This window comes from Astyanax mexicanus, chromosome 7 (assembly GCF_023375975.1).
Source record: "Astyanax mexicanus isolate ESR-SI-001 chromosome 7, AstMex3_surface, whole genome shotgun sequence".
Classification (NCBI taxonomy): domain Eukaryota; kingdom Metazoa; phylum Chordata; class Actinopteri; order Characiformes; family Acestrorhamphidae; genus Astyanax; species Astyanax mexicanus.
In genome coordinates this window covers 39,588,334-39,610,814 of record NC_064414.1, presented here as the reverse complement: position 1 = coordinate 39,610,814, position 22,481 = coordinate 39,588,334, and the positions used below count along the sequence as shown (strand labels likewise).

The following is a 22,481-nucleotide window of genomic DNA, read 5'->3' as shown; positions in this document are numbered from 1 at the left end:
ATTTTTAAGTGGTCTCTTTATTTATTTTTCCAGAGCTGTATATAAAACCATAGAAACTATAGAAATCCTTGCTTAATCAGTTAGCAGCAGCCCATCTCCTAATATGAAAGTGGCAGGGGGTAATATAAAACAAAAGTTGCTACAAAGATTTATTTGCATAAATGTCATAAGATAATATTTGGCAGCATAAATAACCACTACTAAGTGGGATACAGTTGATGAACAGAAAGTCAGAAGCAGGATTATTGCTTGTATATTTTATTTTTATGTACACCATGTAAAAAAGACCACTGATCAGAGGACAGCGACCATGAGTTGTTGTACTGGCGCACACATACACACAGACACACAGACACACACACATTCATACACGCACATACATACACACACACAGACACACACACATCCACAATGCTTCATCTCAGCCCTGTGGTCTGTCCTCCATCAAAACCATTTGGGAAAGAGATGGAAAAAAACAAATCCATGTAATCCATGAACAGGAAGTAAAGGTACCACTGAAAGGCAGTGGCAAGAGGCTTTGCACTTTGCAGTGAGCTTAAAATACACCTCTGCTTGGGTTTGGCTTCCCTTCCCCCACCTCCTTTCCTCACACTATAGAAGTGCCTCTTGAAATTCTCAAGGCCCTAAAGGTCAATTGCTGACTAGAATGACTCTTTCTCTTCTGATCACAGTTAAAAAAAAAAAACCTGCATCAATACCACACAGTAGTGCAGCTCTTTCAATTCTGCTTTCTGCTCAGTGTTTGAAATGAGGACACTGGTGTTAAATTCATAGTAACCTTTAGCACGGCAGCGCTACTTTTTTCCTGTTGTTTGTTTTTCTCGTTTTTTTAAAGCTTTAATAAAGAAATGATGCATAGGAGTTTACACTTCTGTCCATTTCTCCAGGGGAACCTTTTTTAGGAGGAAGGTGGTGGAGGTGGAGGTGATGACTACGGACAGGAGAATGAATGTAGGAGACAAACCTGACTAGATGCAACAATAATAATAATAATAATAATAATAATATTAATAATAATACAGTGTACACAACTAGTTCCTGAAAGCGGCTCATTTTCTCGTCCATGTCCAACATAATAGAAAAGAAGTCACTTTCAAGGCGCCGGGTGTGGTGGTCAGAGTCAGAGGGCTGCAGAGAGGTCACCCGCTGTCCAGAGCCGCAAAAACTCTAAATTAGTGTTCGATCTACGAGTGTCCAGCAGGCCACCGAAGGTACAGATAAAGTGCTTTTCTTTACATGACACATTAAATAGTTAAAGCAAGTACATATGAAACTCTGTGGATCTCAAATAACCCATGACAGTTCCAAAGGGCCCTCAGATCAAGAGCATCAAAACAATATAATATTAATCATAATAATAATAATAACAACAACAATAATAATAATAATAAAAGTGGAAAATAAAAACAAAACAAAAAATGGAGTAGTTACATTTCTTCAAGGGAACAGTGACCATCTGAAGAAACCCATCCCTCAGTTGAGAACATAACTCAGAATGATGGCATACTGCATGTTTAAGACCTACACAGCGATCTCTAGATGCAGAGGATAGAAAAAAAATTGTGTTTCACATTTTCAGCTTTTGAAGAAATAAGAAAAAATTAGGAAAGAGACCTTAGAGTAAGACATGTATGTCATGTAGTATCACACAAGCGTCCATCAGTTTGCACTTTGTCCGTTTCCTGCTCGAGTGGACGAAGAGAATTCCACTAGTGCAGGCTTGTTGATGGTCTCCAAGGAGAATTTATTAGCTAGTCACTCCGCTGACAGGCAGGAACCCTTCACTCAAAGAAAACAGCAGCAGTGGGATCGTACGAGACTGTAGCGAGGTGTGCCTGTGCTTCGCTGGCAATAAATACATTCGGATTTAGTGTCAAGCTACGTGTTTCTCTAAAACAAAAGTCCAAGGGGGAAAAAAAGTAAGATGAAAAGACAGGTGGAGTTTCCCCAGGTGCTCCTGCCTGCTTCGCTGGGAGGCCATTTTCTCCTTCCAGGTGGGTGAGAAGAGAGAGAGGAGGAAAAAAAAAAGGAAAAAAAAAAAAAAAAAATGCACCTTCCCTCATAATATCCGTGGCAACCGCAAGTGCTCTCCATCCCTGGAGGGAATCACAGGAGGGGAGCGCGGGCTCCTGAATCCCAGCTAGGCTTCAGCCTTTCACCTCCTCTCCTGAGACAAAACAGACATTTCAGTCAACAAGCAGGCTTTTGGTCGAACATACAAGAAAATCCTTATATAAATCTATAAATAATATAATGTTAATGAAAAAACACTGTTCTCAATATTCATTTAGAGCTAGAAAATATGCAAAATATTTTTTTGTCTTGCATTAATTTTTAAGGGAGTCAAAACCGAGTACAGACTTTAAAATTCGTATGAACCAAATAGAAAAATGATAGTTTAATTTAGCAATTTTCTTAACAATAACAAACAGCTCCCCCCCAACCATACAAGCAGCTTTTACACTGAACAAGGCTCAAACATAACATCTTATATTACATTTAAGGGACAGAGCAAAACTGCCACACAAACCTACTGAGAAGCCCTCTGACAGGAAATCTAATCTAATCTGATCAGGTTTTTGTTACCTTCAGGCCAATAATGATATACAAGAATTCCATTAAGGGCTTTCTTTAGGTTTTAACAGCACTGTAGACTGTACATTGTGCTCTTATTTGTGAGTTATTGTGTTACATCAAAGTGCTGCTACAAAAGAAGAGTCTCTTCTGATGCAAGAACACAGCCAAGAAAACACTGATAAGAACATAAACGACAAGGCACAGATAGCACTGCTGGTGCTGGCTCTGGAGCTTTAGCACAGATTTTAACTACTATAATGATGCTAACTTCTCAGTGAACCAGTGAAAATGTATAATTGGCTCATCAGCCACTAAAGAGTACATTTAAATCTGTAGAAGAAGAGAAGTCCTCAACAGCAGCTAGCATATTGGTACGCTTTGCTAGCTCATTAGCTCCTCTGAGGCAGCTTCTGTTACTCTACCTACTGAATTAAAACTTAAACGTACTCCAGGATTATATTTCTAAAAGTTAAATGTATTTTGAAGATAATATAATAGTAGGACTTCACCAAATTAAAATAAAACACGCAAACACATAAGGCTGTAGTGCCAACAAATCTCAATAGCATTTAGCATATCTGCTGACTCCCCTAGCTCATTAGCTCCTCCTCTGAGGCAGCTTCTGTTACTCTACCTACTGATTTCCCTTGGCTATTTGTGAATAATAAAACTTGAACTGTTTTTAACTTCTCCTAAAACCCAGTCAGTCATCCAAAAAATACGACAATTTTTTTTTTTGCTATTCCTTCAAAAACAAAGAAAGAAAGAAATAAAGAAAGTAAAAACCTTCAGATTAAAATAAATAAAAAATCTCCTACTCCTTACAACTTTTAAAAGGGTTCTCTTTTATTTATTTCCAGGTATTAAGTATAATCATTAAATATATTGTTGAACTAAATTGCACTGCCTTCAAATAAGCGAAATCAGAGTCTAAAAACAGTTAACTTATATGTTATAACATGACACCATATTTGTACAGTAAATTAACATTCACTGTTAACATACATAAGCTTAAACCAATTAAAGAGTACAACTCATTTTAACAGATTCTGAAAATCTGTTTTACTGCTTTCATTACAGATCATTATGAAAGCAGTAAAAATGACATATGTTTCAGATCTATAGCTCTTCTTCTGCAGGTTAAGCTGTTAAAAGCATTCAAGTCTGATAATTCCATATATGGCTAAAATCTCAGGCTCACAACTGTTGATATTAGCTTAACTGCATTAAACAGACCTGTCCAGTTTTTCCACTTTGAGGTAGCGAAACAAAACAAAATGGGCAAATTCAGCACATTGTTGGGGAGAGGATTGCATGATATCTGCCTGGACAGTTGAAATTGCAGGATCATCCACCTCACAGCCCACAGCCTTAAAAAGACCAAACACATTTGCAGTCCACTTAAAAAATGAAAAGAAATGGCTAAAGAGCAACTCAGCAGACCACAAAACTGCAGCAGGAAGAGCCTGACACATTAAGACAATATTTAACATCACTAGGAATAGAACTTCAATAAACAAGACATATTCCACAAAAAAGCAGCTCCATAAACTGATCACAAGTTGTAAAGCATTTCTACAGCACACTTAAACAGATAGAAATCTATGGTTTATATTCAGATATCCAATGACAAAAGGAAATGACCACACAATGCCAGAATGCTGAACTATAGGACAGTAATCAGTAAAACAGGGAATGAAAGGAAGGTAACAACAGAACTGAAACAGTCATTCTTAACTACTGTAAAGTGCACTATTTAACAGCCAAGCCATTTCTGGTAACAGAGAGCAGAAAATAATATGGACATACCACTAAATGTCACTATGTCATCAACACAAGTGTATCATGTGACTAAAAACAACTTGGTCTTGGCTTAAACTGAAGGTACATGTTGGAGAATTGTAGCTAGTGATGCTTGCCATCCAATACATAGCTAGCTAAAACAAATCGTACTTGACTACATTCAACATCTGAAAGTTCATGCATGAGATTGGCCAGTAAATTAAGCAATTGAAAATGGACTAATGAACTAATGAAATTAAAGCCCAAACCAGGGATTATGTGTTTCTTACATAGTATAAACTTAGTGCAGTTTTTTTGTTTCACACTACAGTTTAGTGAGTGCAGTAAAGAACTACATCCTGTCATCACCTACATTTGCTGCACCACCCCATACTTGACATTTACAGGTTTGTAGAAGAGTTTTCGTTGGACAGCGGTGTCTGTTGAGAGACTTGGCTTTTCATGTGTAAGTAAATGAGAGTTACAGCCCTGCTTACACCAGTTACTTATTCTGTTGCTTAATGAATAAGCTTGCCTTAACTGGTAACTAGTCCAAAATGTTGAACCAACTAAAAAAGGTAAAGTTTTTACTCTGCAGACGAACCAAATCATAGTTCAGTTCACTGTGATTCGTGGCACCTGTGAGGCTTGCTATTTTGGTTCGGCTTAAAAGTCTCAAGGATGAGACCAAAAAAAGCAGTGTAAATGCACCCTGAAATGCTAGGAGGATTGATCCATAAACTGTTGACAATGCAAAGAAAATCAGCATCCAAAGTGCCCATCACCTACTTATACTCATAACTGTTTCTACATTAGCTGTAGCTCCTTATTATCTCTCTATTGTTTTTTTCTTGCCTCTGTTGGCATCACTGTGGCGCTTGCTCATAAGAGGCTTGGATCTGTTTCTCTGTAAAGCTGCTTTGTGACAACATTTGTTGTAGAAAGCGCTATATAAATAAAATTGAATTGAATTCAAAGTGATCTGTTGCACAGCACATAACTTTTCAATCTTGACTTAGACTAGTTAACTACAAAGGGCTTTTGACTTCTAAATTCATGTCCTACAGTTCAATGGTTCTCCTGCGACATTTCGTAAATATGTAACTAGTCATCCCTCAAAGAATATTGCTTAACGATTTATACATTTGCACCTTTGAGTAATCTATTCGACCAACAAAGACACCAGACACACACTCAGATCTCATTGTATGGTAGGTAAGGTATGGTAGGTCATTCTGTGCCAGAAATCAAATAAGCATATTAATTTGGTAAGCAAATGCACAACTCAATGTGGTGCAAGGTTTGCAGCTTTAGTGGTAGTTTGAACTGGTCACTATTTGCAAGCATTACTTGAAACCAGGATACGATATCTTCAACAACACCAAAAGACAACAACTTAAGAACCACATTTTAAATACCAGTCACATCTTGGGTGCATGACTACATTTAAGGTAAAGGAAGAACATATCTTATTTTTATTTTTTACATATGCAAGTGTAGGGAATTTGTCATACTAAGAGTAGAACAATAGTTTTTTTTCCAGAGCTCTTACCTATGTCTCGCAGTGTGAGAGCAGGGAAGCGATCTCAGTGCTCATGTGGCCCACAGCTTTGGCCGCCTCGATGATGGCACGGCGATACATTCCCTTCTTCCTGCGGTTAAAGCGTAGCCTAAAGAATTCACGAAAGGGCGAGAGCTTGGCCACAGACAATTGTGAGGTGGTTGGTGAGCCAAACCAGGACACCTTGGCCTCAGGCCAGGGAGCGTCCATTTCGCCCTCATCCCTCCGGCTTCCGTTGATGCTGAGGACACGTGCCGGCCACCAAGGGAAACCATGGATCTTCCCCCACACAACATCTCCCACGGTCACTGCATGTCCTTCCTCCGTTAGGCATTTGCTCATGCTGCGCGTGTGCAGACGCACGGTCAGTGGCGGGACCGTCTTGCCTTGGCTCTCGCGTGTTGATGAGGATGACGAGACGTCACCAGGTGCTAAGTCACACAGCTCAGGAGAGGTGCCGTCCGAGCTAAAGGACTTGGATTCATCTAGGCTGTCACTGCTGCATACGGACAGGCTGGATGAGTCGGCCTTCCGCTTGCGGAAGTTGATGAGCAGAGTAAGATCACCATGTCGCTCACCCTCCTCTCCCGAACTACCTGACCAAAGCTCCAGCGGGTTCTTTTCCTCCCCAGAGTCTTTTGGCAGGTCTGGTGCAGGGACCCGGGGACTCTTTCGTCGAGGATCCGCCACTAATTCTGCCTCATACACAGATACACGCTCCTCCCCATCTCCACGGGACCTTAACCGGATCTTCGGTGAGGGGATGTCCTGATCAGACAGCTTTGGGAGTTTGAGCTTGGGAATGGACACTGTGAGGCCAGTTCTAATGGAGTTCATTGGGGATCGCAGCTCTTTCTTGGGCTCACGACTGCTGTCGTGCTCCCCATTCTGCATCAGCTGCTTGGGGCAGAAGGGTTTTACTGAACCGTGCACTCTGGATGGGATTTTCATAACTTCCCCTTTCCCTTGTGGAGTGCTGTAGGATATCTTTATTACAGGACTGTGTGGTACTATGTCACTACATGTGAACTTATCATCCTCTTTCCTCTCTTTTCTGAACCTCTTGCTCTCATAGCCTGGTGCATCTTCCCGCCTCTTGGATTCCTTTGTAGTGTCACCATCTTCCTTCCTTTGCCCTTTGAGATGGGCTTCCTTGGTATGTTCTTCCCCCTGTGGTGCGTTCTCCTTCCTGGACGTCTTTGCCACTGTGGACCCGTCTTTACTGTCTTCATCGCTGGTTACTGTGTTCTTACACTTCTCACAAAGGACCTGCCTCGGTCGCAGTCTGATGGTACTCATGGTCATTCGCCCCGGCTCCCGAGACCGCCTCTTCTTTCTTTTGATCGGCCTGGGTGGAGGCTGGGGCACCCATTGGTTGTATGTGTGACGCACCCACATAGGCTGAGGGAAAGGTGCACCCTCAAAGTACGGGGGGTAGGTAGTCTGGCCTGGCAGCACCGGGACTGGGATGGGGGCACATGGAGTCTTTTCAGGCTCTGTGTTCTCATCCTTTGGTCGCTGTGCTGGCTGAATAGGAGGTTTGGAGCATGGCTCCTCGTTCAGAACTTCACACTCCTGTTTGGATGTGAAAGGTTCTTCTGTCTTTCCTACGACATCTGGCAGGCAGAACAAACCAGTCCTACACAGAACAAAAGAGAAAAACTGTAAGGCTACTGAACTGTTTTTTTTTTAATTAACACCAAATCTTTACACAGGACCAAATAAGCATGAATCCACTCAGGTAGAAATTAGTCATTATGGCCAAATATAAATACAGATTTTAAAAATACATTATCCTTTACAGACATAAGAACTGAATTATTTATGTAGAGTTTTAGAGCCTGAGCCAGCACTACCAAAAATAATTATAGAGCTTTTAACTTCCTTTGTGTGGCTCCAGTTTACTCTCGAGCAGTTTCGCAACAGGGAGTGGGACAATTTTAGAGCTTCATGGAACAAAAATTCCAGGTAAAGCACTACCCCTGGCAACTTTGATCTTGGGATGATTGCTTTTAGACCGGCTCTGCCAGAGCTTTCAATGAGCTGGAACAAAACCAATTCTTCCTGTCTTTGAGCAAATCTAAAGCTTTTAATATTCAAGACTAGTATGAACATTGAGTTCTGACAACTGGGTTGTAAAGATAAAACATTTCAGAGTGCAGTTTAAAAAAAAAAAAAACCCAAAGTAATACCCACAAGTCTTTTCACTACCTGAGGCACCACACAGTCATTTTACAGAGCACAGGGGTAAAGCATGCAGAACCATGATAAAATGCACTATTGTCTTTGTTAAACAGAAGACTGACCTCAAGTGTATGCGTGGTAAAGTGATCCAAAAATAAATTCAAATGCTATCTTTGTGAAGCACGATACTGACGTGTTTGGATGAGTAGCTTGGACAATTTTGTCATAGCCGCTCAAGTTCGGCTGTGGCCTAGGCAGCAAGCTGCATGGCTAGGCTCTGTCAGAGACAGCAGACAAAGAGGCCAACAGGCCTGCCACAGAACACCCCTCCCACCCCCTCTGTCACTGAACAAAAACAATCCCATCAGCCACCAGGGAGGCAGCGAGAGTCAGGAGATTTGATTGTTTTCACACCCTGCCTGATATTTGATTGTATGGGGATTATTAATTAAACCCTACAAGACTGTGTCCCCCCCTGCATTGCCCTTGGAGACATTTGATAAGAGGAAACCCTGCCCTACGAGTCTCCAGGCAAACAGCAATAGGTATAATTATTATTACAGGCATGTGGCTAAATATACAGGCTACAAGTTACTGCATTAGCATTCAACTTATTCTACAGCAGTACAATTTCTTTTTTTTCTAATTTTGGAGGTCATAAAGCCATTGGGGCAGAATGCCAGTCTGCTGGTGATGCACCGAGTAAACAAATTTATAACTTGCACAAAGTTAACATTGACTAAGGGGTACAAAGACTGTACAAGAAGTCCAGGATTTGGCCAAGTACGGAAGCAGAGCACTTAAGCGGCAATGACTCAGCACTGGCATTCAAAGACACAGCACTGTAATCAGTTATTAAGATACAGGAAATGACAAACATCAGCATATTAAGGGTGGCACAGGAATGATAATCGTAAAAAAAAAAAAAAAAAAAAAAAAACATCACATTGCCACAACAGAAAAAGTTAGAGCATTCTTCAAACAGGAGTGCAGTTCTAGGCTATAGGCCATGACTGTCAATCAGCTTATGGTAAATGAAAGAAGACACTGGTCCTAAATCAGCAACTACTTAAAGATACTTCTAGAATAAGGTCTCACAAGAAGTGATCACCTGTGAGTGTGTGTGTGTAAGTAAGTGTGTGAGAGAGAGAGAAAGCCCTTAAGGAAAACCTAGTAGGATTCTGGTGTAGCCCTGCTAAAAATACACTCTGTGCTTTTTAAAGAGCACTGTACTTCAACTGTAACACACATCCAGTCAGTCAGCATGAGAGCTAGAATATTCTCCAGACACACCATCCTGCAATCCTATAATCTAACAACAAGATTAATGAATGCAAAAATAGTGACTTAATCAAGGATACCCCACTTGTCTTTGTATTTTAAAAAGGTTGGCAGGGTCAGTATATTAAACATATTAGACATGTAATAGAACAGTCCCAAACAACTGCATTGTACTGCACTGCCACTATCACTTAATAATCGACACTTCCAGTCTATTATGCAGTTTGGAGCTTTTGGTTAACAGCCTAATAAAAAATGAAGAGGGGAGGTAGGACTGTAAAGCCAGTTTGCTAGACATGTGTCTGATAGGAGGTTTCCAGTGAAAAGATGTTTCATGGCACAAAAACAAACAGATCTCCATGACAAGTAAGGGAAAAGCAGGCAGCAATACTGTACAAACAATAAGTTAGTTAACTAACCTGGCCATTACAGTTTGAGTTAGCAACAACAAGCTACAACAATGAGAGACTGTCCTTCCCTTGAGAATAATGGCTAGCATTTCTGTACAATGAAAATGAGCTGATAAACACATATTTTAGACATTTAAGGTGAAGACAACCACAATTAGCTTACAAGACAGAGTGTATGGATGTAACCTGGCTGATTTATGACTGTGTTTATGTAACTAGCTAGGCTACAGTAGTAAAGATATGTGGCTAACTGGAGAGCACTCAACCTTAGCTGGCAGGTATTCAATTAACCTAGCTATTATTTGTAAGAAATGCCATTATGACAAGCAAAACCTCAGTTGATATTTGTTTATATACTGATTTTCGAGTAGTATCCGTGTGTTTTTATGTCATTAAGGCGTTTTACCCTGTAAATCCTTAGCTGGATTTGTACAAATGAAAGGCCTGCTTGTCTCACTGACTGGCCTCTTCTTCATGCTGGCTAGCTTAGCTTAGCTTAGTTTAGCTAACGTTAGCCAGGCTAGATAAGCTAGATAGCTTAGCAACTGTAGGCCCGCGATTCTAGCTAACCAGCTAGCCTCTGTTCTGCACGCGTTTTAAATATAAACTCAATAAAAATGCAACTCACTTTTTGCTGCATTCGAGCAAAATGCCCGTGTAGTTCCTCTCCCGGTACGTGAGCGTGACCACCAGCGTGTCGTTGACTATTTGTTCGATGGTCACCGGAATCCGGGAGCCGGCCCGCAGCTCCTCCGCCACGGCCTCCATGCTCCCCGAGTCGAGGTGTCCGGCGTGTCCGGCTTGGCGCTGCTCGATCTCGGCCGCAGGAGGCGCTCGCGTCGGCCTCAGCTCCTGATCCCCTTCTCCCAGCAAAGCACGGGAAGCTACACAGGGGCACGGAATGACGCCATCAGCCCCACCGGGGCAATTACAGAGCATCCAGCAGCGGTGACATCACAAAGAAAGGCGAGAGAGGAGAAGTGAAAACGCCGACTCTCCGCTTCTATTCACATTCTGCCAGCCCGGTTTCCACCCAGCACTTTTTCGCACATGTTTACACTGAGCCCTTCTCACCGCCTTTGAGCTGCTTGCTTGGGTCCCACTCCCAGCAGTGATTTACATCAAGGCATTTTGCCCACCAGATAGCACTGCACGGCCGTTTATTTGAGTTTACATACATTTTAATGTGATATATGAGCCCTACTGATGGATCCCTGTTTTTTTTTTAAAACACCCTGTGCTTCAAGAAAAAAGCTCTGTATTTTTACTTCTGCTGTAACACACATCTAGTTTAACAGCTTATCTTGTTAGAAAATTCTCCAGACACACCATCCTGAAATCTTACAACCCAGCTATCTTTCACAACAAAGTTATCAAATAAATACCAAAAACATTTAATTAATCAATGGCACCACACGTTGTCTTTGTCTTTTTAAAGATTGTCCTTTACAGCAGGTTCAGTCAATTTCACATAATGGACATGCAGTCCCAAAAACTGCATGGTACTACATTGTTCACTGCATCCATACTTTGAGGCTATTATGCAGTTAGGAGTTTGTGATCATCAACTTAATTTATAAAAAGGTGAAGGAAAGAAAGAAGGACTGTGACTGCAGCTTGCTAGATTTTTTGATGTGTCTAAAAGATGGTTTTCTGTGTAAAGTGTGTGTTTTTCTCCAGGTCATGCAAGTTAAAACAAATTAGAGAACTATTTCTGGATCTGGACTACCCAGCTCTCCTTATAATAGAACACAAGTTGGTTTATGTAACATTAGGCTTACAGCAAATAGACTAGGATTAAAATATCTATAAAATAAAAATAAGCATAATAAGACTGCTACAGGGACTGATCACTAATTTTAAATCTATTTCTAAATTGAGGGAAATAAAATGACCTATACACAAAGCCTGGGTAAGCCTTTGCTGCAGGCCAATTCAATGTGCTGCTGTCCAGTGCATGACTGGATGACCTTAGCTGTGAGTAGGGTAAAATACGGATGTTAATGAATATGTGGAACATTTTCCAAAAACGTGTGAACACTGCATTTAATCACACATGTATAAAATGATATGCTGTAGTTCTATGTCGTTTTCTTCTGATTTCTTTGCAGCAACAGCCTAACTAGGCCCTAATCTTAAAATGGCTGCCTCCTAAAGCTTGGCATTATTCGCATGGCTTTAGAGAGGGTGATGGATTACAATGGAAAAAGCGCCACACTGTGGTCAAATGGTAAATTTCTTTATAAACATAGGAAAGGTCATACATGATTGCCAGTGTAGATTTTTTTTTATCAAATCTTTAAATTAAATATTGCATGTGCAATTTGTGTAATAAGGGACAAAAAAACCCAAACCAATACAATATAATAGTTGCTATTGTGTTGGACTGTAATTGTAAGGTTTGTCCAGATAGCAGCACAGCTGGAAGCTTGTTTCCAGATAACAGGCACATGTGGGGTCTGTATGAGTAGCCCAACTGAGAACCAGAAGGGTTAATGATGGGACCCAAATGTGTTAAAAATGGGCCCCATCTGGGTTGTAGTCTGCACATGAGGCCTAGATGGGACCCATGTGATATTTTCTTGTGCTGTAATGATAAAGCCCATTTGGGAAGCACAACTAGGTCTCAGTAAAATCACAAACACACACATACAAATCCACTCCATGCCCACCTGGAGTCCACTTAACCAAAGCTTCACCCCTGTGGAAGCACATGAGCATGTTGGCTGGGTTATTTATCATGAAGTTTGAAAGCTGTCTGCAGTGAAGGCGGTCAATCGATACTCAAGGTCTCTCAGTCGTTTTCTTTCTGCAAGCTCCAACTGCAACTGTTTTACCTTACAAACAGAAAATGAGAAACTCTTCAAATGCACAGCTTTGTCAAAGTATACAATAAAAGAAGAAAATAAAAAAGAATAATATCAATGTTAAAATAAAAATTTATACTCAGATCTTCTTTTTTTTTCAACACAAACGTTAGAGTCAATCAGGGAGCTCATAGATCTTTGTGTCCCAGCTCAGATTCTTACCTGCTCCATCTCCTGAGCTGCTGCCTGGATCTCCTCACCAGGGGGTCCTCGGGGCCTTCTGCGTCTTTCCTTCATCATCTGAACATGATCTTTGATGCGCTGCTCCAGCTCTCGGTCGCGTGCCACTCTTTAGACATACACGCCACATAATATAGTTAAACGAACATTACATACTTGAACAACCAGCAGTACAAGATTTAATATCAATTTATGTTTAATAATACAGTATTGTTGTATTACTTGAACAGATGGATTTTAGATGGATGTTTATGGAAGTTATTTCAAGGTAAGAAAAACAACCCATAAACTAAATCTATCAGCACAACTTAATATTTGTCATTCATAATTCTGACCACTAGAGGTCAGCATTTTTCAAGTTTTAATTTTTTTTTCTGGCTCTGTCTAAAAAATGAGCACAACCAATACTAATAGACTGTCTTTACACCCATAATTGCAGTTTTCGTTTTTTGGCTTTTTTGGAGTAATTAAGAATAATTGATTGTGTGTACCTGGCCTCATCTGTATCCATGTGTGACCTCTGGGGGGTTGTCTGGGCACCACTGTCAGAGGCACCATTGTCTCCCTCCTTACATGAAGAGTCAGTGGCATATGGGGTATTCTTTATGTTTGGGGAAAAAATAAAGAAAAAGAGGTGAGAAAAATGATATTAAAATAATTTAAAATGTGCACTAGTATCATCTCTAATGTAGTCACAAAGAAAATTTATCAATGTATAATTTATCAATGTAAGTGGTATGAGAAAAAACATAAGATCATAGATAAAAGGTCATGCTTCTTTCAGTTGACCAACATCATTTTTCACTGATCAATAAAAGAATCAGTACAGGCAGGGTTTTATACAAAACCACAACAAAATTAATGGAACTAAATTGACACGGCTATTTGTTACCATGCATATTAACGCTTACATGCCAAAATGGGATAAAAGTATCCTGATCAGGATAGGGGTTCTCAAGGGGGTGACTTGAGAACTTTTACACCTGTATGAGTTGGGAGGTGTTATGGTGCGAGTCATTTCTCACAGCACAGAGGAAGTGATAGAAGAACTATAGTTTCTTGCAAAGCTGGATTTGACCCTACTAATAATGCTTGTTTGATCAGTCAGATATGTGTTTTTTATGTGATGCCGGGTCTTTTCTGAGTAAATGAGTGATTTTAGCAAGGACTATTGTGTTCTCCTTTAGCTTACCAGCTGTTATCAGTTCTAATTCTGTGTTTCTTTGGTTTATCTATGTGTGAATGAACAGACAAAGTCTGAGTTTGCTGTTCTGATATCTCAATGTTCGCAGTAGCTCTTGTATCAGTGCCATTAGCAGCACCAGGATTGCTCAGGTAGCTAGGAAATGTTGTTATACCTAGAAAAAGATCCTGGGACCTACCAGACAACCTGTTTTTAGAATTAATATATATGGCTTTGCAGGAATGGTAGCAGAAGCACACTGATGCAATTCATTGTAAAGTTTTGTCCCCTCCACACTCTGCTTTCATTTTAAAAATCTTAAGAACTGTTGCTTTAAATTACACACAAGTAAAATAGGCAATGCCACTTAATGCATAGTAATTATTTAGAGAAACTATTTTAGAATTTGGTTTTGTAACATGTAATTGATGAATTGGTGAAGAAATCTTCACACAAATTGTCTGTTCAATCTGCCATGTGTCTCACTGTCCACTTGTGTTTAGCTCACATTAGATGTACACTGACTTAGCAGAGATACCAGAATGTGTCTCTACCTCTTCTCTTTTCTGCCTCTCCTGTCTGACCTCCTTCTGTTCCAATATTTTCTGCTCCTGCAGAATCCTGGCCTGTTTTCTCCACTCCCGCAAGAGATCTTCATCTCTGAAACATACACACACCCACACATAAAAATATGCTATTAAAATGTATACTGGTATACACACAGTAGTTATGCATAAGGATGCTAAGTTTGTGAGGCTTGCAATCAAATTTAAAGTTGGTGCATCATTTCTTTATGCACTGGTGGCCATAATATTATGCTCCCTCTCCTGTTTGCGCTTCATCTCATTTGACACTACACAGCCCTGCTGTCTGAAACTGCACCATCAGATTCATCACGTAAGATCAAATCCCTGCCTGGATCTGAGCTATTAGCTAAAAGCTCTGTCTGCCAGAGTGAGATACATCAAGGGCTAGAGGTAAACGCCCAACAAGGCTGCAATAAGCTCTCCTCTGTCAGACACGCCACTGCGCAAGGAGCATGACTCAGTTCTGCTTCTTCATTGTGTGACCCTGATTTTATTATGAACAGCAAAAAAACATGTATGGTGTAACTTAACCTTTTTAAACACTTAATAATCTTAATTCTGAAAACAGTTTAGCATATATAGCAAGTTCCACGAGGTTCTATTTTAGGGCCTTTTAAAATTACAATTCTGAGCAGCACAGTATGAGTGTGAAGAATTGAATTTAAACCTACATACAGGGTTTAGGATGTACATTAGTTTAGTGCTTGGAAATTGTCTATTCATAACATTTTTTTTTCTCCCAATTTAGCTAGGCCAATTGTCCCACCCATTCAGCTACTAGTCAGCTGTATACTCTGTTATCACAAGTAATGCCACAACACATGGAGGGTGAAGACCAGCACATGCCTCTTCCCATACATGTGAAGCCACCGCCTCTTTTCCAACTGTTGCTGATGTAGTATCGCCGAGTGGCATCACAGTGCGCTCAGAAGAAAAGCGCAGCGACTCGGTTCTGATACCTCAGCTCAAAGACACCTTGTGCTGAGCGACATCACCCTTTGGAGTGATGTGGGAAGGGAGCGCCATTTACCCACCCAGAGAGAGCAAAGCCAATTGTGCTCTCTTAGGGCACCGGCAGCTGATGGCTAGCTACATGACCAGGATGCGAACCAGCGATCTGCCGATCATAGTAGCAGCGCTTTAGACCATCCATACCATTTTTATACTTAATTTTGGTCAGATTTAACCAGAAATTCCCATCCACATTAAAGACTGCATTTGGCTTATGGGGTTTACCCAGGAAGAGTGTTATACCATATGTGAACATAAAGGCATATTCTCTTACACACACATGCACACACACACAAACACATTCACCAAGGCAATTTAGAGTAACCAATTTACCTGACCTTCATGTTTTTAGACTGTAGGAGAAAACCCAAGTCCCCAGAGGAAACTCCCACAGCCATAGAGAGGACATGGACGGTTCACCCAGGTATTGTCTTGAGCCCCAGAGCTGAGAGGCAAAAGTGCTAACCATCAAACCAGAGTGCCTCTGAGATAAAAAGCCAATCAAAAATGCTGAGTTACTCTTTACAGCTTCTACACTGCAAGGAGTTTTTTAGTCTTGCCTGATTGTCTACATTGTCAGGATCCTCAGGGAGCATCAGATGGTCCACATTTCTGATTTATTCTTTTGTGTTACAAATTGGGCTACAGATAAATTGTGAAATCTGTGGGGGCCCATGAGGATGGTTTGAAAAATGGAAACATTCACATTAATATAGTATTAACTATTGCCAATACTACATCACAGAGAGGATGCAAAAAACTGATTATTAGAAGTTGTATGAAGTATTATATAAAGTTGTTGTTTTTATAATTAAATCAACACAAGGCACGTTTTACTTTCTCACTTTCTTCTTTGTTCCAGCAAGGCTTGCTGTTCGTTCATCGCTTTCAGGGCAGCTAAACTCCTCTCTTCTGATCTGTTCCAGTTCCTCTCATCAGATGAAGGCAGCTCTGGGAACCTTCCTTGTACCTCCCTGTAATGAAACATTGTATAATCATTAGTAGTTTCACTCTATAGCTATTACAGCATAATATGTATTGCTCTCTAGCACTCAAGTGTGTATTATTATGTGTATATTATGAATAAAAATGAACAGCAATATATTGTACAGCATTCTTTCATCAGATAACATTATGTAAGTTTGTGGGTTGAGCATTGGTTCAAGTCACTGTTAATCATGTTAGTAGCCAGGTTGAATCAAACTATGACTACTTACAGGGTATCTGCAGATATGAGGAAAATATATTTAAGAAGTAAAGCTGCTCAGAGACAAAACTTTAGACTTAACTATGAGCTTGCTCTATTCATGAAAATAGGGTCTAATTGGGGCAACATTGGGGTTATCCAATTATTTTCATGAAATTTGCACCCCATGCCTCCCATGTTTTCCCTTGCCTACAGTATTGCTAAACTAGCTAAAAGAGAGTATTTAACCTACCTAAAAATAACACCACTCTGAACCATAAATAGAATTATATATATTAGTTATAGTTGCTTAGTTAAATCAGTACTGTAACTTATGAGTATTTATTGAAAAAACACAAAATAAACAAACAACTGAAAAATTGAAGCAAAAAGTAACATGGAGTACAAAAAAAAAAACACAGGACTATGGGACCTGACTGACGGGAAACACCTGGGACCGGGTAACAAGGGGGCGGAGCTACAAACAAACAGGTAAGCACACAGAAGACAAGGGCAGAGACACGGGATACACACAGGGCATGTGCAGAGGGTAAATATACACAGGAACAGACCAGAGAGATGCAAAACCGGACGAGAACATGACAGTGCAATGCACGGAAATCAAAATTTTTTTTAAAGACCTTTGGGCAACAGATTTAAGACATTTTAAGAAAACTCAAAAAAAGTCATTTTTGTTCCAGATAAATTAATTTAAGACATTCCAGAAGTTTACAGATCAACAGACATCCTGTTTAATGGCCTTTCATCTTGTAAACCTTTTAACTAACTCTATTTCAGTTACCTTCCACTGGACAGGGAATGAGTTCTGTGTGATCTGTCGCCCCCTGCTGCTCTGAGGCGGCATGGCGTCTGACTAGCAGGTGTGTGGTAGCCTAGATCTGCCCTCTCCATCTGGATCATTCGCTGCCGGAGCTCCTCGAAGCGTTGAAGCTCGCTGTCATCTGCCTCCTCAGTCAGGTCCACGCTGGACTGGACGACTTCCGACAACGCCAGCCTCTCCACAGCAGGCATGGTGCCTGAGACTGGAAGTGAGCAGGGCAGGAATGAGACTTTAGTATGCAAATGTATGCAGACACAAAAAGGAAACTGGCATGACATGACCTCTTGGGTCACCGGAGGGCCGTGCTTGACTCCAGCATGACACCTTTTATTCTGCTGCCTTCAAAACGTGAGGTGAAAGACCTGTAGGACTGTAATTCTGCACTACAATGGACAGTTATTGAATCAGAAAGCTGCATGACATACAGTCATACAATCTAATAAAAAGACAGCAGCTGAGGCTCTGAGGTGTCTGAGGTGTCAGAACAATTCCTCTTGTTCTCTCAGGGTGGGTATCTCTCTCCCCATTGACGGTCAGCACAGGCATCTGTTAGCTGGGGAGCTGGGGAGCTGTGCTTTCCTCTAAATTGGAAAAAAGGTCATCGTCATGTGACAGGGGCATTACTAGTGATTGGGAAGGTCTTAATGTGTGTGTGTGGTGTAATTATTCTTCGAAATTGATAAGAAAATGGGACAAAACTAGAAATTATAAAAAAAAGACAGCCGCTAGCCTTCCCACTGAGCTTGCCAAGTATTTGCTCAGCAGTAAATCGATAATTGTCTATACAGCTCCAGCAGCTCCTCTCATTGGAATTGGCCTCAGATTTTTTAAACAAACTGTGACCTCAGCATCTTTCCTTTGCAACATATAATTAGTTTAGGGATGTGTTTAGCACTGGCGAGCCTGCTTACCATCAGATAACACCACCCCACAGAGGGACAGAGGGGAGTGCCAGGGGTTATCGATCATTTTCATCCAGCTAAAAATATTACAGGGTCGCGCTGCGCCAAAGCCGGCCCAGCCGCACGTGCCGTCTCCAAGGGAACAGAAGTCACATCACTGAAGCAGAACCAGGGCAAGGAGCTATTTTTGAGGCAGGCCGTCCTTTTTATGCGAAGCCACAGATGGTAAGGGACAACGTACACACACTTTTAGATGCAAACACGTGCACAAGCGCTCACACGCACGCACGCGCGCACACACACATACACAGGTATGTTCACCTTCATTTGGCTGGCTCCCTCGCAGGGGCCGCTCAGCCACGGATCTGCGCCGCAGGAACTGCATGATGTGAGCTAGACCTTGCTGCAGGACGTCCTGCGGCGGGAAGGAGATGGGACAATTCCTCAGATTCAGGGCTCTCAGCGTGATCACATTACCTGCAAAGAAAATCCAGAGAACAACAGACAAGAGCTGAATTCTAAATGAGGGAGTTTTACATTTTCTATATTTATAAAACCAATTTTTCCCGTTCTAAAATCTGACTGACTGCAGTCTGACTGCAGCACCCAACAAAAACATATTTGAAAGTCATATATCAGCATAACAAAGTTCATTATTTTGTAAAATTACAGGAATAGCTGCTGCTGTAATTGAAGAATACTTTTTATTTTACTGTTAATTTGGTTAAAATTAGCATACAAAAAAGCAGATCATTATTTAATTTAATTGATTTTCTTGTAAAATAAAATAACACTCAATAAACATTATTCCTGTCATTCATTATGATAATATAAGGGTCACTTTTTACGGGAAAAACATTGTAAAATGAATCGGAGAAAAACAAATAGAAAACGTTTATTTGTCAACAGTGTGTGTGTCATGCATTAAAAATAGTAAGACACATAACAATAAACAGTATCATTTTTCCAAGGTAAAACAGATGAAAACCAGAGAAGTGACGTTAGCACTAACCCAATTCTTTTGGAAGTTCTGTAATAGGGTTACCCTCCAGCAGCAATGTTTTCAAGCATCTAATAAAAAACGGAATATTAACGCAATCATTATCAAGGATAATCATACAGAATGTGGAAGTGGTCAATGGATGATTGGTGGTTTATTGGTGTTTCCAGTCAGGAATGCTTTTTAGCTAAATAGCTCATTAAAAGTAGTTTTAGGAGCTGTGTTTTTACCTGTGTTGGCCGATACCAGCAGGAAGACAGGCGAGCTGGTTGTGTCTCAGATCCAACCAAACCAAACATGGTAAGCTGCTGAACATATTTTCTGGAAGATTAGATATCTTGTTGCCCTCAAGATATAAATTCTGCTTAAAGAAATGAAGAAATATAGTATCAGTGTAGAATGAGAGAAAATGTACATACTATGGTGAAAACTATGAAATCGATGAAAACACGATCACAGATATAAAGCTGTTAACAATTATGGATGCACTATTATGGAAATTCTGAGTAAATATTTTCATTGTATGTGTATATGTATGTACATGTCTGTCAGTGCCAATGCCAAGTAATAAACCTTCATAAAACATTTGACTACAATCACTTGACCAGCATCACAGAGAAATGTTGCATTTATTTGTAAAGAGTTAGAAGTAAACTTGCACAATAAATCAAGTTTAGCGTTTTCAGTCATTCTTTGCTTAGTTGTTTAGCCATGTTCTTCTGAGTCCCGTATAAAACTGAGTAATATTTTCTTAGACCCAGCTTAATGCAAGTTTATGTATTAGTTGCATCATTTTGCTGCTTGTCTTTAACTACTCATGAACATATAAAGTACATCTTGTTCATTCAAACAGGACAAATACAGAAATAACGACAATAGTTAAAAATGTTACATTTTTAGAATAGAACAGTTGACAGGACCCTTTGGAACACGTCTGTGTGTTGCTGTTTTAACTTTTTGTCCTAATAGTGCTCATAATATTTCAAGACCCTGAGAAAACAACTCCAGGTGACTCTCCCTCGTGAAGGTACTGAGAAACCCCAGAGTGTGCAGATCTGTCCTCAAAGATAAATGTGCTACTTAGAAAAATCTAAAGTATAAAAGAAATATTTTTTTGTTTGTATATAGGATAATTATGTAAACAAAAAGCTTTTTCCAGAGCTGTACAGTCTTTAAAAAGTCATAGATCAATGTGTAGATCAATATCTATCTGTGTCTTCAATATTAAATTTACAATGTAAAGAAAATATTAAAAGAAAGAAAACACACTGAATGACAGGAGGTGTGTCTAAAATGTTTTGAACTACTAACATGCTGATAATAATACCAGTATTTCAACATTGTTACACATCCCTAACCCAATCCTATTAAGAGAGCACTTCAGTTTCTGAATCAGTTTCTCTGATTTTGCTATTTATAAGTATATGTTTGAGTAAAATAAACATTGTTATTTTATTCTATAAATTACAGACATTTCTCCTAAATTCCAAAAAAAATATTGTCATTTAGAGCATTTATTTGCAGAAAATGAAAAACGGCTGAAATAACAAGAAATATGCAGAGTTTTCAGACCTCAAATCACGTAAAGAAAACAAGTACATATTCATAAAGTTTTGAGAGTTCAGAAATCCATATTTGGTGGAATAACCCTGTTTTTTAATCACAGTTTTCATGCATCTTGGCATGTTCTCCTCCACCAGTCTTACACACTGCTTTTGCCACTCCTGGTGCAAAACATTCAAGCAATTCAGCTTGGTTTGATGGCTTGTGATCATCCATCTTCCTCTTGATTATATTTTAAAGGTTTTCAATTAGGTAAAATAAAAGAAACTAAACATTTTTTTACAGAGCTGTACAGTCTTTGAAAAGTCATACCTGGAGTTGAGTGTGTTTTAAAGCGTGGTCTGGTAGGAGGTTCAGGCTCTGTCTGCTCAGATGAAGAGTGTGGGATTTGAGATATTGACTGGAGTCCTCCTGCTGACTGAGAGAGATCCTGCTGGGCCATTTCTCCACACTGTCACCACAGTCCAGACTCAGGTGGAGGTCACTCATGTCTTCTTCAAGGGCTTTCATGCTGCTTTCATATACTATCTGTACACATCCCCACAGCCGCTAGTGGTCTGGATGTGTTTCAGCTGATGTTTGTAGCTGAAATAAAAAGGAATGAAGGCTGAGAGGAGGTTATTTACAGAGCTTTTTCCTCGCCAACGATGACTATTCAATAACTGCAGGTCGACAACAAACCAACAAAACTCCTAAACGGTTAAAATCGATTTAAATACAGAGTTAAATCGGTTTCAGGCTCCACGCGCTTCTGCTGCAGTAATGTTGTGGACGGTTACTATGGTGAAGACGCATGAAACTGAAACGAAAACTACGGGCAGCGACGGGACCCAAAAAGGGCGAATGGTTTCTATTGTGAATAATTTGTGGGAGGGTCTGACAAGACACGCCCATTACAGACACCCCTCTCCCTTTCAGAGTTGCCAGGTTCGCGGTTTTCCCGCCAAAAAACAGTCGCGGGTGAAAATTTAAGGGGGAGGGTGCGTTTTTCGGGCTACTTTTAAAAATTAAGGGAGGACAGCGGGAAAAGGGGAGAGAGGGGAGGGGTGTGTGTGAAGATGTGGAGATGGAAAGAGAGAGAAGGGGGGAGTGGAGAGATTGTGTGTGAGAGAGAGAGAGAGAGAGAGAGAGAGAGAGAGAGAGAGAGAGTTCAGGCAAGAACAGAAAAGAGTCAGTTTTAAAGTAATGTAACAAGGTCAGTTTTTTTGCTAATTATGTTGCTATTAAATGTTCTTAACTGGGATATAAAACTGTTATAAAATAATATAATCACTTATAAACAAAATATTAAGTCGTACAAGCCATTTGCTTCAAACGTGCCACAGGCAGATGTTTTGGACTAGTT

General features: G+C 40.2%; 2 protein-coding genes across 5 annotated transcripts in view; both read right to left on the bottom strand.

Annotated features, from left to right (window-relative positions):
* pwwp2b (PWWP domain containing 2B) overlaps positions 1–11,072 on the bottom strand; it is a 38,554-nt gene extending 27,482 nt beyond the window's left edge. For 2 of the 4 annotated variants that reach the window (XM_049481644.1, XM_049481645.1), the window contains exons 1-2: positions 10,445–11,072; positions 5,933–7,580 (exon numbers count right to left, since the gene is read on the bottom strand). In XM_049481644.1, coding sequence (XP_049337601.1) covers positions 5,933–7,580; positions 10,445–10,755 — 1,959 coding nt within the window. In that variant the 5' untranslated portion in view covers positions 10,756–11,072. Of the gene's footprint in view, positions 1–242; positions 2,189–3,562; positions 3,969–5,932; positions 7,581–10,444 lie in introns of those variants that run through there. The other 2 variants (XM_007248503.4, XM_049481643.1) reach the window with 2 other exon arrangements.
* Positions 11,073–12,039: 967 nt separating this feature from the next.
* LOC103046151 (leucine-rich repeat-containing protein 27) lies at positions 12,040–21,967 on the bottom strand. Its single transcript, XM_007248507.4, has 10 exons — positions 21,449–21,967; positions 19,804–19,934; positions 19,586–19,644; positions 18,895–19,050; positions 17,633–17,873; positions 16,490–16,618; positions 14,601–14,706; positions 13,355–13,464; positions 12,846–12,972; positions 12,040–12,653 (listed from the first exon to the last, which is right to left on the bottom strand). The coding sequence occupies exons 1-10, from the start codon at positions 21,644–21,646 to the stop codon at positions 12,555–12,557; spliced, it is 1,356 nt and encodes a 451-aa protein (XP_007248569.3). The 5' UTR covers positions 21,647–21,967; the 3' UTR covers positions 12,040–12,554.
* Positions 21,968–22,481: the final 514 nt, after the last annotated feature.

What these genes read in the sequence shown, in the direction of transcription:
- LOC103046151 (XM_007248507.4), bottom strand. Translation starts at nt 21,646, where the DNA reads ATGAAAGCCCTTGAAGAAGACATGAGTGACCTCCACCTGAGTCTGGAC. An exon ending in AGGGAGCCAGCCAAATGAAG is followed by an intron (nt 17,874 to 18,894) that starts GTGAACATACCT and finishes GCTCACTTCCAG; the next exon opens with TCTCAGGCACCATGCCTGCT. An exon ending in ATGGATACAGATGAGGCCAG is followed by an intron (nt 12,973 to 13,354) that starts GTACACACAATC and finishes GTATGTCTAAAG; the next exon opens with AGTGGCACGCGACCGAGAGC.